Genomic DNA, 16585 nt, shown 5'->3' with positions numbered 1-16585 from the left:
CATCAGATGACCAATTTGCCCATAAACATAACTATTTAAAATAATAAAAAGAACTTACTTGCAGCTTAGGATCAAAGTGTGTTCCAGGAGCACAATTCCTTACAACTTTTTCTCCAAAATTACAATAGTAAAACTTAGCGCAGTCCGTTTCGTGAGGTAATAACCAATGAATACTGAAATCCGAGGGGCAGCCGTTTGGTAGCCAATCTCCACCACCGTCTCCTCCTTCACTAACACAACCAGCAGATTCTGGCCAATCACATATCTGAAAAATAATTTTGGTACGATAATTAATCCAATGAAATGAAAAAGTTTACACGCTTCATTATGAGAATATTAAATGCCAACTTCCAGAGCTGCTAATAGAATACTAATAGAATTGACGGAAAAACCAAAAAACTAGCCACTAGACTTTTAGACAAAAGCCACTTTAACTCACAAATTTTCAGTTGATCGCAATAAAATCATGGCCGTTCACCAGTGTACTTCTTCTACAAACGATTTAGGTGAGGTCGATCATTGTGAGAAGGGAAAAGAAGATCGTTGGGATACAATCGGGAATCTGTTTTGAGTTAATACAAATGGCTCCCTAGTTACCGTCAGCAACCTCAGCTACTCGGTTTTATAATGGATCTCGTGGTCAAAGGCAAAGGAAAACATAATGAGGATACATGTCTGCGTTTGATGAAAATTTGCCACGTACAAAAGAACCCAAAAAAAAAAAGAGAATTTAAAAAAAGAAGAATGGTTTAAGTTTCTCAAACGAGGAAGCCTTAGCCCAGTAGTGGGTAATTAACCGACTGTTTATATAAAGTATAAAATACCTGCAGCTTAGGGTTAAAATGTGTGCCACCAGGACAATTCCTCTCAATTTTGTTTCCAAAGTTGCAGTAGTAAAACTTCGTGCAATCTGATTCATGTGGTAGTAATTTGTGAATATGGAAGTCAACTGGGCAGCCGTTCGGTAAAAGCGCATCACCCTCGTCCCCTTCTTCTCCACCACCTACACAGTTCACATTCTGTGCCCAGTCACAATCCTAAAATTTAAAAAGGAAATTAGTTACTCAAAAACAACACGAATCCAAGCCCACCATCCTTTAAAAACACCCTCTATAGTAATACCAAAAAATCACGCTAAGAAATCAGGACAAAACATGCGCAGACATTTGCATAAAGATATGCATTTAGCGTTTCACACTCTCATCAACGTAATTTTTAAATTACGTTGATGTTGCACACTCTCACCTCGCAGGTTGCTGAGATCAGTTCGCCTCCCCTCAACAATTCCTCGTCTCCTGATGATATTTCTTAGCAAACTTTCTATTTCAATAATTTAAAACAAATATCCTGATAAGTGAACGTTATAAAAAGTTTGCTGGAAAATTACTTTTGTATAATTTCTTTTTTTTTATATTCGTAGAGAGTCAAAGATCTTACATGAGTATTTTTGACATCATAGTCAAACATTAATTTCTTTTAAAAAAAATATGTTTTTTTTTTAATATCTGTTTACAAATTCAGTGTCAATTATTCTAATGTAATAAATACACGGATTTTATAAGAACTTGCTTTATTAAACCGTCTACATCTAATAACAAAAAAAATAAAAATAAAATTTAAACAAAAAAAAAAATAACAATACCACCTAATCTGGTATAATCTAAATCCCAAATAATAAAAATAACCGAAATCAAATTCAGTTATAGAGTCCCGATCACCGAAAGTCACAAGATAAATATAACAACAGCCAAAATTTCTTTAGATTATACGACCGGTTTCTAAGGTTATTTTTCGTCCGATATTACACGTCTAAACAAAAATTTCGATCAAATCAACACCACCAAAATAGGTTCTACGCAATATGTGCACCTTTGAACTTTTATTGATTTAATTTCAATTAAATTAAATCGAACTTTCTGATGGAGTTTGCGTTATTACTTAAACTTTTGGAAGCTTCTCGAGCCTCAAGATTAAACTTCGTTTAAGCTAAAGTTAACTTAACTAACTCTTGTATGCAATTTAATGAGTTCAATTAAATTATTTGTTGTTTAATTTTGTAACTAAATACACTTAATTTTCACTTTTTTCACGACGAATATTTATTAAAAACATTTAAAGGTTAAAAAAAAATTGATCTAATCGACGGCTAAGCCGCGCCCCCTCCCAAGGTAAAACATTCGTTAGATACAAAAGTACACTTAGGAACTACTTCTAAGCATTATAAATTGGTTACTTATTAATATTCTGACAGTTTAAGATTTATAAATTCGTTACAAAAGAATAATTTAAACATAACGCCTTTTTTAAAGCGGATGTCAAATTCTTTTACTTAGAGATCCAATGCCATCTAAATTTTCAAAAATCGTAAATTTTGAGGACAAACAAATGTCATCTTTTACTTCTACACTTGTAAAATAATATTAAATATTAATGAATTACTTATCAAACCAATTATGCGAATTATATCCTCATTTGAAATAAATATTATTTTTCGACGATAACTTGAAAGGGACCGCTTTATTAGTGCGGCGTTATTGTTCGAAGATTACCTTATTATTTATATCTGTTAACATCGATGATATATAAATATTATTAGGGTACTGTACGTATTGATAGAATCCGTTAGTCCGTCTGTAGACATCCATAATATTTGAATTATTTAAAATGTATTCCATTGGTTCTACTTTCATGGAATGAGATGTTGTTCTTTGATGGTTATTAACAATTAAAACTATAACAAGCTAATAAAATGTATAATTTTGTCGATTCTCAAGAGATTTGTTATCTGCGTGGGACGTGTTTTAGTTCACGAGTGTAGAGGACATTTTTCCTCTGTACACACTTACGGGATGTAACTGCATTTTCGGATGGAATTCTTTTTGCAAAGGAATGCCTCAAAGAGTATTTACTTCGAATTCTTGTGGGACAAATATAACAAATTTGCCTTATAGCTCGAATGTATTATAGATCCGGTTCTAACGAATATTACTGACAATTTGCAATATTGTACGGAATACTGCGAGTGTCCGGCACGCACTTGGCTATTAATTTCCTTGCTTTTTTGATAAGATTTAACAAAACAGTATCTTTAATTTGTATCGTTGATTGATTACAAAAAGATAGAAAGATATTTAAACGAGAATACCGTCATTTATTTTATCTTTGCATATTATATCTTTTTTTTGTCTATAACCAGCGTCACCAGGGGCTTGTTAGGCAGCTGCCAGCGGCTTAACCATCAGGGGTACGAATCCACAATCAAAGTTATTAATATTTGGGAGGGGTTTTAAATTTTCCAGTACGATCATGACTTTGAATGTATAGAAAACGTAATTTTAAGATATTAATATAAAATTTGTTAATAGTACGGTTATTAGATTACAATATACGACATTACATTTTGTGCAAAGAATCGTGACACTAAAAAAATTTGGTAATCAAATATTACATCAATTAAATATATATTTTTTTAAATATATCTATTTTGTACTTATAATTAACAAAATAACCATTTAATGTTTATTAGCTATAGTTAAGTAGTAATTAAAATACCTTAGTATTTTTCCATTTAAAAAGAGCGCGAAAGTAGTAAACATAAATTCGATACGGCATTTTGCATTGCGGCCTTAGCCTTATTTTGGATCAAATAATATTACAATTTGACATTGATTCGAATTTTCAAATTTGAATTTTTGTCAATATGATTGCTCGATTAAAAATGATATTTAATGACAGCAATAAAATGATTTTTCCAATACCAATTAATTGGCATTGCCGTGTTCTAATCAAAGTGTAATTACTATACGATAACTATAATCCTCAATAACCAGTGCACTGTATGGGCGTAATAAATTACGAGATAAGCACGAACATAATAGTTTCATAATATATCTAACAAACTTTACATATCATAAACAGAAGCCACAGACTATAAACGAATGATAAAAAAATATTTAACAATAGTTTTTTTTTTTTTTCTAAATGTCACAATTTAAAGGAAAGGGTGAGTATTTTTTTATATATTACGTAATAGTAATTTACGCATAAATAGACAAAAATTATACCCGTTAGATTAGTTTTTTTACGTTTATCTAAATCTTATGCTTTGTTCCAATTATTACAAAACTAATTATTAAAAACTATATGATGATTTAAAAAAAAATAGTTACGTTATTATTGGTTACTGTTATTTGAATAAACGAAAACTGTTGTATCATTCAAATTAGACGCCATATTTATTGCGTAATGGCGTCATAAACCACAGCAGCCAATGGCATTGCGTTAATTTATGTGTTTCATTTCTCCAATAAATATCAACCAATGAACTTTGTTTTAACTAATTAACCGTGGCTCTTTGCTATTCGTTTGTATTTTAAAAATAGAACAATACAAAAAAATAAATAATTAAATAAGCATATATTTTCCATATTTAAAACGCATAAGTGCGTAGTCGTGTTAGTGAGTCCGTTTGATTTTAAAATTATTCAATATCAAATGTTTTTGAATAAGTTACCTGCAATTTCATATCGAAATGTTTGCCGATCGGACATTTAAGCAGTATTTTAACTCCATCGCTGCAATTATAATATTTATCGCAGTCAATTTCGTGCGGGAGTTTTAGAATCACGTCGAAGTCTGATGGACATTCGTCGGGTCGACCCGGGGGCGCTGTAGTTGTCGGAGTTGGCGCCCCTGTCGTCGTTGATGGCGCCCTTGTCGTTGTCGACGGCGCCCTTGTCGTTGTCGACGGCGCACTTGTCGTTGTCGACGGCGCCCTTGTTGTTGTCGTTGGCGTTTTTGTCGTTGTCGTCGTTGTCGTCGTTGTTGTTGATGAGGTTGGTTGATTGCAACCAACTGCATCAGCCCAATTACATGTCTAAAATAATAGTTAAACATTTTTCAACATACAAAATTATCACTTGACTCTTGTTCCTCATACAAAAAGACCCCCAACTAAAGTTGAGAGGGACCTGGTGTGAACAAAAACAATTATTATAAGTAAACTGTATTTGATTTTCTTATACACGTAAAAAATTACCTGTAATTCTACATCGAAGGCAGTTCCTCTTCCGCATTGCATGGTAATTTTATTGCCATTGCTGCACTGGTAGAACTTGGTGCAGTCGGTTTCATGGGGGAGTAGGAGGTGGACACTGAAATCGGCTGGACACCCATTGGGTAGGAAGCTCGCCCAGCCATAGCCGAGCAAGAGGAGAAATATAAATATTTGCATATCTGTAAATAAAAAATATATAACCGTCAACATAACAAGTACCGTTAACATAAGTACAATTAATGAATTTAAACTTGAATTTGTTTTGTTTATCACACAATTATATCTTATCATTCTAACTTAACAGAAGTAGATTTTTTTTTAATACTGTGTGGAAAACATACGTACAATTTTATTTTATTTCGGACGTAGCAGCCTTACACTTAAGACACTAGGGGCTTCCTTATCTTCCAAAATATACAAATGAGTAATATTATTTATTTAATAATTGTGTAAACACTTTCGATATAATGCAATATTTCAATAATAGAGCGCCATATTACGATCCAAGGAGCAGCACTACAATATAACTCGAACCATATACCATAACCATAACCAGAATAAATCACCAATTTTTCACGAATAGTATAGGAAAGCATGAAGGACAAACATAAATACATTAACTGTTATTTACATATATTGATTACTTATCAATGTTTGAAGATAACATCGATAAATCGATTGAACGGGATTTTTTCATTCGTGTCTGAAACCCTATTATAACCGGCCTCACTGTTGCTTTGATTACGTTGAACTTTTAATTATATTGTACTAGCGACCCGCCCCGGCTTCGCACGGGTGCAATGCTGTTACTAAATATACTACATAATGTCTTACAACGTTCTCAGTTTTCCAGTCATTAGACCCTGCGGTTTAAATCTGTAATATCTTCGTAAATATTCATTTAAATTACGCGCTCTAAAGGGACATATTGATCTATATTAAATGCACAATGTATTTAAGGTAATTAATTGGATAAGGATTAATGCTGTTTTGCTTGAAATCGCTTCGAAAATAATCCATTATTTCTCGTAAAAAGTAAAGGATAAAAAATGGTTATTGTGGGTTATCCTAAGAGATAGACAGATACCAACGCAGACTTTTTTGTAGACCTTTTTAAGGTGTACAATACTGTGGTACATTATTTTGATCTATCTCGTGGTGTTCGACCAGCATTTGCAATGTAATCGCAAAAAAATAATGTTTTATTTACGACATCACTTTAGAAACTATTCATACACATAAACCTTCCTCTTGAATCACTTTATTTATTAAAAAAATACAATGTAGTGTAAACGTTTAACCAAAAGCTTTCTCTGAAAAATCTGACTGTAATGGTACAAATTTTATGTCAAAATATTCAAAGATTTTCTGCGTGATGCGCGTTCAAAAAAATGAACAACCTTTTAATACTTAGATAACTTTTGTGTGATTGATTTATATCTGAGTATATTTTATTAATATTATTATTGAGAAAATGTTATTGTGAACTTAGACATATAAGTGAGTATCGACTTCCAGGCAGGATATATTATATACATATATATATAATTGTATTTAACTAACTTAACTTTGTATTTTAAATATAGAATAGAGTAATTACTGAGTATCTTATTGGTTATTCTCGGTAGAATCTGCATACCGAACCGGCGGTAGCTTCACTAAATATAGTTTGTAAAATTTAAAATTCAAAATGGCTTGTAAGACTACTTGAATAAAGTATATATATATTGATATTCATTAAGAATTGTGAAATTATGTACCTACCTAATAAGGTACCGTCTAGCTAGGTACCACCTACCTACCATATATTTTACAACCAGTCAGCAATTAATAGCATTGTTGTATTTCGTTTTGTAGGGGGGAGTGAGTCAGTGTAACTGAGGCACAGGAACGTAACTTTAGCTCCAAGGTTAATGGCGTTCTAGTACTAGTTCATTAGAATTATTATTTATATTAATAGTGAAGGACAGATTTTAACAATTGTTATGAAAATTAATCACTAAAGACGATAAAACTTACGTTAAAAGTTTGTAGATAAGTTTAGTTTCATTTCTTGGAATGAAGTTTTGTCTAAATGGCTTACAGTAGAGTGTCCTGGCAGAAAAACCCCTCCAAGCGAACTTTTCCCCTCTTTCTATTGTATATAATACTAACTAAACCTGCGGTTTTACCCGAAATTTATAAAACAACTTAAATTAAATAATCTTCCAACCCCCGTTTTTAACGAGGTGAATTGGTATTTAGCTCAATCGAACTTCAAACCGGTTTACAGTAATACTAATTATTTTTATTTAATTAAACGAATAAGGTCTATAATATTAAATATTAATTTATGTTTTAGAAGCTTCTTCTATTTCACCTGTTAGTCGATGTGTGTCAAATCCTCTGTGATACTGTGCACCCTTTTGTTAAACACCAAATTAAACCAAATGTAGGAATTCGTTTACAGTTTTTAAATATGGACACATATTTCTTTTTAATTTTAAATCGATCAAAGAAATCTTTAAACATGTATTCGGGGTTCTAGAAACTAACCAGCGCGCCTACTATCGGCCCAGAACTAACGCTAAGCAAATGTGATTACCACGCTATAGTATTATATATAAAGTCTATTAAAATATACATTACTCATGAGAAATATATTTTAATGTTTTCGCATTACACAATCCCTGTATATTATGTAACAAAAATAAAATGCCTTGTTGCTCTAGTTGCTAATAAAAGGCTGCATATCGCAAAGACCTAGCTTCAATCTCGGGCAGTGGCGGACGAAGCCCGTCAGAGGCCCGGGCCGGCAAAGATGAATGATTAATTTTGATGGCATTATGTAGGTACTAAGCACATGTTTAAAGTCTTGTTTAGGATTTGATCAGAGGAACGCGGATGCATTTGGGGGCCCCAAGACTGGAGACCCGGGGCGAGCCGCCCGTCCCGCCCCCCTGTTAGTCCGCCACTGATCTCGGGAAAAAAAAACAATACGAATAATGGACTAACAAATTTTCACTTATCGCAATCGAATCGAAAAATAATCTTAATCAATGAATATTGTAATCGTTGCTGTGTATCCTGTACTACTAACAAAACGATCAATTTAGCGATTCGGTCCAAGTTGGATCGAAATGTAATCGTGAACTTGTAGTAAAGTATTGTTTATAAATTAAGCATCTACGATTCAGTTAAGGATGTACGCTTGCGATCCAAAAACCCTACTTCGTAGTTTTGGTTTTTTGGTACAATAATTACCCCTACATGGTAATTGCAATAAAACAAATAGTCCCAAAACTGCTAACACCTTTTTTTTTTTTTTTTTTCGAATGGACAGTAGCTCTTTGTCAGAGTGGCCTCTACAGCGTCACCGGGCGGGTGGGGGAGTCGCAGAAGACTCAGCCGGATGTTGAGAGCCCACTGAAGGGCTCAGAGTACGCGCGTCCTAAGGGCGCCTCCTGTGAGGCCGGTCCTCGGCTTAGGACGCCGTCGACGTCTGGAGGGAGGACAATGTGTGCTCTGAGACCCGTCATGCGCCTAGGCGCGGATGCTAACATTATTTTACAGTCGAGACCCTATATATACTGGTGCGAACCAAACGCTAGCGCGATTCAGAAACCGGCCGGCAGCCCATTATACAATGTACTTTTTTATTTTATTTTTTGATGAAATGCGTAGGCGTTTTGCAAATAGGCATCTGATAGTAAGTAATCACCATCACTCATAGATGATATCGCCGTGAGAAATATTAACCATTCCTTGTAACAATATTGAGTTACCAACCTTTGGAGATAAGATGTTATGTCCCTTGTGCCTGTAGCCACACTGTCTCACACTTCAAACCGGAACCCAACAATACTAGATACTGCTGTTATTTACCTACCCAGACAGGCTTGCACAGAGCCCTACCACCAAGTAAAAGTTCCCTTAGAAATTAATTATAAACACCAGCTAAACAGATGAATATTTCGTGGGTTTGAACGCGCAATCTTCGGTTAATATCACGTCTTCTTATCGCTGGTTAAACTCTTTATACGTATGTTGTAATCAAAAACCTTTTATTTTGAGTTTACATCATTATATTACTTTATTTTAATTTATAACTAGCATTAACAAATGATTGAAGTTTGTAAAATATTACGAAAGTTGCGTTGCGTTTTTTTTTTGCAACAAAGAATAATTATCCCTAACTAAAAAATACACACATTACTAGCAACTACGAGAGTTTTCATTTTAAAAAATAGTTTTAAAATACAAAACATACATAAACTTAAACAGCCTGTAAATTTCCCACAGCTGGGCTAAGGCCTCCTCTCCCTTTCGTTGAAATTAGACACATGCAGGTTTCCTAACGATGTTTTCCTTCACCGCCGAGCACGAGATGAATTATAAACACAAATTAAGCGCATGAAAACTCAGTGGTGCCTGCTTGCCAAGCGTTCTAACCACTGGGCCATCTCTGCTTAAATAACAAATAGTAATTCAAATTTTATCGTAAAAATTATGAAGCGCCATTCGAATTTTTCAAGCGCTTCATTTTGTATTTACTAAGGTTTATCCGTGATATTATTATTAAATAAATGAAACAATGAAACACATCCATCATTGCTTACGTCAATACATAAATTATTATTACAAAAGACGAAGGCAGCCTACAGTATTGATAACATAAACAATATTTCTTAGAAGTCGGTCGTATCGCGATAATGTATATAATGTGAACACAGTTTTCACATGTTTTGTAACAAGATATCAAATTATCATGAAATCTACAAGAAAAATTAGTTTTAATTGGCATCCTATGTACCTTTATAATTAATAAAAATCGCTTAGAAATAACGCAATGATTGTATCTATGATACATTCAATCGATTTTTCGTATCGATAAATTGTTTTGTTTTTTTTTTAATCTGTGCTAAATGAGACACCAATTTTTTTCTGGACTTTGTACAACGTACATGCAATGAGTAAACAGATCGTATGACAATAATAACACTTGAAAATAAATCTGAACTTCACAGCAGTCGGGTTTTTTTTTTTTTTATGTTAGAGGTGGCAAACGAGCAGGAGGCTCATCTGATGGAAAGTGACTACCACCGCCCATGGACATCTGCAACACCGGGGGGCTTGCAGGTGCGTTGCCGGCCTTTCAGGAAAGAGTACGCTCTTTTCTTGAAGGTTCCCAAGTCGTATCGGTTCGGAAAAACCGCCGGCGAAAGCTGGTTCCACAGAGTGGTTGTGCGAGGCAGAAAATGTCTTAAAAATCGCGCTGTTGTGGATTTATGACGTATGACGTGTAACATCTGATATCATACCGAATAATATCAATTAACGTTACAACTTCTCGGAGAAGGGGTTGGTACCATCTGACAGTCAACTCTAGCGACGGGCATCCATTGGTCAAATGAAATACTTCCTTTTTTATGGCATAGGTGGCAAAAGGGAAGGAGGCTCATCTCAAGGACATCGGAAGGCTTGCAGTTGCATTACCGGCCATTAAGACATAAATATTCGCCTTTCTTAAAGGTTCTCAAATCGTGTTGATTCAGAGAAACCGCCTTTGAAAATTGATTCCACAGGGTGGTAAAAAAAGCCTTTGAAATTGCGCTGTTGTGGTTTTTCAGACATCTAATGAAAGATTAAAAAAATAGTATAGTAGTACTTATTATAAATTAAAACATCAATTTAAATTTATACATATATCCCATTCAGGACATTGAATTGACAATATTGATAAACTGTGGTATTTTGATTTTATTAAAAAAAAAAAACTACCCATTAACTTTACAAAAAACAGTGAATTCAACAAAAAAGGTCTTTTGCAATAAGTTTTCATGTATTTTATAATAATCTAATAATACTTATAACGAAAAGGTAAAGTGAATTATTGATTTTCCAATCAAATATATCCTATTAAATGAAAAGACATTTTTTTAATGCCTAACTGAAAATGTACTAAATCTTTATTTAAATCTTATACGGTAAAATGCACCGCGTTCAGCAGAAGGTTATAATATACTATCTATATATATGAAACCGAAATACCAGTCATTGATTAATCAAGAATTATTTCTGAGAATTCTTGATTAATCAGTGACTATAACGAATCAAATCAAATCAAAATATACTTTATTCAAGTAGGCTTTTACAAGCACTTTTGAAACGTCATTTAACAAACCATATTAAGTGAAGCTACCGCCGGTTCGGAATGTAGATTTTGAACTTGAAATTTTCAGGCAGGTAGGTTCCTTATAGGGTGTAGACATCCGCTAAGAATGGCACCCCTAAGGAGTAAAACGTGGAGTATGAGTATTCTCACGTAAGGTTAAAGCGTCATACCCCCTTTGGGCGACCTTTACCACTCCTACTCAATATATTTTTGTAACTATTCTAACTCACACGGCATTTTTAATAATAATTACTAATTGTAATTTATTTATTAAGTTTTTTCATATGGCTTTGAATTTTGTTCGTTGTACTACATGTAAAGTAACTACTGAGTTTCTTGCCGTTTCTTCTCGGTAGAATCTACGTTCTGAGTCCGTGGTAGTTTTTTTGAAGATAGTTATAAAATGACGATTCAAAAGTACGTGTAAAAGTTTATTTGAATAAAGTATATTTTTTCCAATCAGGTTTCCCGTGAACTTCTCGTTTTTTTTTTAATTCAATAAGGTAACCAAAATTTAAGTAAACTTAACAAATTATATAATATACCATTTTATTTATTTAGCTCAATATATTTTCATTTATTATAAATTATTTGAATAACCCTCGATATTTCACGTTTTTATACACGATATGTAGAATCTCTCAGATTTGGTTGTCTGGCAGAGATGGCTAATTAGCCATAAGTCCGCCCATTGTACAACACTTTTTAGATTTTACGTTATTTTTTTTATTTTACTAATTTTGTTTTACTTTTATTTCTGTGTGTTTCGTTTTGTTTGTGGTGTACAATAAAGTATATTTCATTTCATTCATTTCATTCAATGTAATACAAATTATTTGTTGGTGAGGCTTTGTGCCAGCCCGTCTGGGTAAATACCATCCCCAGATACTCTACCGCCAAACCGCAGTACTCAGTATTTTTGTATTCCAGTTTAAAGGATAAGTGCGTCAGTGTACAGGCACAAGGGATATAACACCTTAGTTCCCAATGTTGTTACAGCGCCACGTCTATGGTTGGTGGTGACCACTTACCATCAAAAAGCCCATTTCCGCCTACCTATATCATAAAAAAAAATGTGACATAGGTATTTAAGAAAAATATATTAATTGCGAATAAATATTATCTTAATGCCGATTACAATCGATGTGTACCGCCTTTTTGTTGAATAAATAACAAAAAAGTGCGATTTATAGATAAACATAGTTGGAAGGAATCTATAATCTGAAATTATATCAAAACTTCTTGGTGATAACGCTGGGGGCGGGACGTGTGGTATTACCTACATCATCACTACCAGTTACAAAGTCCCAACCGAGTGTGTCTGCCAAAACAAGATAAACTCGAAAATTACTGAACGAATTTTCGTACGGTTTTCATAACTAGACGGAGTAATTCTTGAGGAAGATTTGGGTGATTTTCAACGATACTTACGAGATATGATATTAGTTTATATAGATTACTGGCTGAACCTGCGGTTTTACTTGCACGAAATTTGTAAAACACAATCTTATTCGTGGAGTTTCGTATAATCAGTTCTTAGCGGATGTCTACACCCGATAAGGAAAGAGGTTTTATAAAAATAAAAAAAAACATGCAGATCTACGATAGACCGGATCGAAACCTATCCAGAATTATAGATCGTTAAAAAATAATAATTTTTTTAGTCGACGTATAGCGAAATTTGCATAATTGAAATACTTCGATATTAAATGCATAAAATTCATTGTTTATTAACTTATGAAGTTCAACGGGCGGCCATCTTTGACGTTGACTTTGACGTTGAATAATTTCGTGCAGTAGTTACGGTAAACACATCAAAAATAAATTATTAAGAAAAGATAAAGCGTATTTGTTTAGTTTCATTTATTTTATTTGAGCGAAGCCGTGTTTTCATCTTGTTTTATAAAATATATCACGCTATATCACAGACGAATTAAAAATCAATTGTAATTTCACACACAGAAACGAGAATTCGTATTTAACCTCGAAAGATTTTTTAAATGTAAATAACATAAATAAATAAACATAATCAGCCTGTAAATTTCCCACTGCTGGGCTAAGGCCTCCTCTCCCGTTGAGGAGAAGGTATGGAGGTAATTTCGTTGAAATTAGACACATGCAGGTTTCCTCACGTTTTCCTTAACCGCCGAGCACGAGATGAATTATAAACACAAATTAAGCACATTCCCTGGGTTTGAACCCGTAATCATCGGTTAAGATACACGCCTTCTAACCACTGGGCCACCTCGACGTGTCTGATTAATAACTGGCAGTAGATACGCCTAACAAATCGACAGTTTTAACATTCCAATATTTCGATATTGAAAAAAAAAGGTATTTACAATTGTCAGTATGATCATTTTGAAATCAGTGATGGATCTTCTGTAAACGCTACACTGAAGGGCAGATTATGCGGTGGATTAAAATTTACTCCACCAACACAAATATCTTGTATTTACATAAGATATTAGTATAACAGGACGAGGTTTTACGCTAATCAATGAAAAAAGGGGAGGTCCCTAATAATGTTTAAGCTAAGATTATTATTAATATTCATATGTAGATAGTGACAATCGAGCCAAGTTTATTGTCTTGGTGTGCGTAACGTAGTCTAAGTAACGTAGCTGCGCTTGACACTTTAATTCTGTTTTACTACCGTGCGTGTATTTAGTTGCCAACTGTTGGCCGCTATTTTTCGACGAATTTTCCACTTTTTTAGTATATGATAATAAAAGTAAATTTTATTATGATTTATTAAATAAATTAGTTCGCGAAGAATGCAATTATCGACTTAGTATTATCGATGTTTGTATCAATAATCCGTACGAATTAATTTATTACAAGTAATTGTAAATTATATCCAATATTAAATGTCAAATTAGGCTGTATGATGCGATGACCATTGCAAAAAAAATAAATTTGAACGTCAGAAAAAATAAACTTTTTTTTTTAATTAGAGAATGTTTGAACATTTATTGTAGATATTTAAGATATTAAAAATATTTCTCAAAGAAAGACATTGATATAAAAAAAATACTTCTACTGTAAATAATTGAAACAAAACAGTCGAAAATCACCTTGAAATCTTAAACAAATGCGTTCGTAATTACAATATCTATTATTTAAAACATAATCGTATGAAATTATTTAATCTGTTAATCTTTATCATTTTTAATCTGGATAAAATGGCTACGGACAAAAGAGTATACAAAATAAATCGAAAATTATGTTTGTTACGGTAACGAAATCGATTACAACCTAAATATCGAAATATTTACAAATGGATGTTTGTATATCTGATCCGATTAGCTTGAAAACTTTGATTAATTTAATATAAGTGTCTATGGAAAAATATAGTAAAGTACACGCACTCTAGTAAAATATTAATTTGACTGAAATATTACAATGAGTATAGAAAATTAAAAAAATATATGTTCGACTATTCTAATGCGAAGCTGAAGCGAATAGTATAATATACACGCGTGACCAGCTAGCCTGTTTGCCTATAGACAAGGTGTGGAACTCATTTTACCGCGATGCGTAAATGCACGCCGTGCTCTGTCACCATTGAACATGAGATGAGTTATGAAACCTAATTAATCATACTAAACTATCTGCTGCTCGGGTTTGATCGATAATATCGTGTGATTTTTATTTTCGTATAATAAATTCTTAATAGCACCTGGAGTTTGCTCGTAAGATGTCTCGCGTTTCTTTTCTGACTAATCATTTGACACAATAGCTTCTGTGTTTGGATATATTTAAACTGTATTGTCCAGCTTGTGAAAAATTAACGGTAAAAATTTGAAATCCCTCAGAAAATCTTTGATGGAAGGAATTTTGCATTCAAATTAAAATCGATAAACGATTGCTAGTCAATTATATTAAAACACAAGTCGTCCGGCCCGACTTCGAGCGAGAAAAACTGTTACAAATTTACGCTTCCCACTTTCCCCTCAAAGTTGAAATTTCCAAAAATCCTTTCTTTGCTCTATATAATATCGGAGATTACGTAACGAGTTACTATTATCTCGTTAAAATATTTATACATGTAGTATTACTAAAGTTTCCACCATTGTTTTATTTGCGTAACTGTCTCAGATGAAAAGATAATCGTTATTTAAATATTGCGAAGATGATTGCAACACATTGCACCACCAACATAATATAATATATTTATATTAATAATACCTAGTTGCATTAGTTTCCTTGATATTCATTAAATTTAATCCTATAAAACAACAATTCAGAAATGTTTCAAAAGGAACCTACTTGAAAAAAGTATATTTATTTTTTTTAAGTCTGACAACGCGGGATCTGAGCAAATGAATAAGGATATGCAGCCTTAAAAGCTATCCTAGCACCATTAAATTGTAATAACTATTTAAGTTAAATAAATATCTGATATATTACGAATATTCTAAAACTTCAAAACCATGTTTTGACGGGGTGTACGTCCCTTAAAGACTTCAAATAATGCTATACGCAATAAAATTTAAAATATTTTGTTTTTATTGTGCACAACTGTAGATTATCACTAGTCATGAGATATAGTCAATCCAAGGATTATCTGCAAAGCGTAAGCAATTTTTATGTTGAGTTTGATTTAGCACAGATTAAGAATATGTTGCTAATAATGATTTATTTTATAAATAATGATATCGAATATAAGGCGGAATTTGATTTAATTGACATAATAATGTTTTAATATTAAAATAACATAACATTATTCACTTTTATTTAATTTTTAAACGTTAATTTGTAAAAAATAAAAAAAAAATAGAGCGCTTACAAAATATGGAGTTTTGTTTTTATTTATTGTCACCTATGTAACCCTACTTTGGTTTTTAAGTGATTTTAAATAATCATTGTGTTGTTGCCCCTGTGCCTAATATTACAAATCACAAAAAAAAAAAAACTTACCAACTGCGCATAGATGTTAAAAAACAAATGTTTCACTGGCGTCGTTATATCACACTTCACTCTATGTAAACTGATTTTAAAAATCGAAGTATCATTATTATAAATGATATAAATTGATTGATTTTTCAAGATAAACGATAACGCATACATATGTTTTATTCGCTAATTAAGGATTTCTATTATTTCATACGATAGGAATTTATTTTTGATAACGTACACTCGTTCACAAAAAATATATGATTTTTGTTTACATTTTAAAAGAACATTCATTTAAAAATAGTTAAAAAATACAGTTCGTAATTCGTAGTCCAATGTACAAACATTTTTATATATAATTCGACGTCAAATTGTGACGTTATTTTTTTTTTTAATTTTATTGAGAATGATGACCGAGTTTCGGACAAAGACAATACTTATCCGGCTTCTTTATCGATATTTTAAATGCCATAGGT

At 32.6% G+C, this 16585-nt stretch overlaps 1 protein-coding gene across 1 annotated transcript in view; it reads right to left on the bottom strand.

The window, feature by feature from the left end:
• Positions 1-16193, bottom strand: part of LOC113391902 (mucin-19-like) — a 41651-nt gene extending 25458 nt beyond the window's left edge. The window contains exons 1-5 of the mRNA XM_064219389.1: positions 16134-16193; positions 5039-5235; positions 4514-4876; positions 825-1037; positions 59-265 (exon numbers count right to left, since the gene is read on the bottom strand). Of these exons, the coding sequence (XP_064075459.1) occupies positions 59-265; positions 825-1037; positions 4514-4876; positions 5039-5233 (978 nt within the window). The 5' untranslated portion in view covers positions 5234-5235; positions 16134-16193. The remainder of the gene's footprint in view (positions 1-58; positions 266-824; positions 1038-4513; positions 4877-5038; positions 5236-16133) is intronic.
• Between the last annotated feature and the right edge of the window lie 392 nt (positions 16194-16585).

This window comes from Vanessa tameamea, chromosome 28, assembly GCF_037043105.1.
Source record: "Vanessa tameamea isolate UH-Manoa-2023 chromosome 28, ilVanTame1 primary haplotype, whole genome shotgun sequence".
NCBI lineage: Eukaryota > Metazoa > Arthropoda > Insecta > Lepidoptera > Nymphalidae > Vanessa > Vanessa tameamea.
Note: the sequence above shows the minus strand (reverse complement) of the source record. Positions and strands in the feature narration are given on the sequence as shown.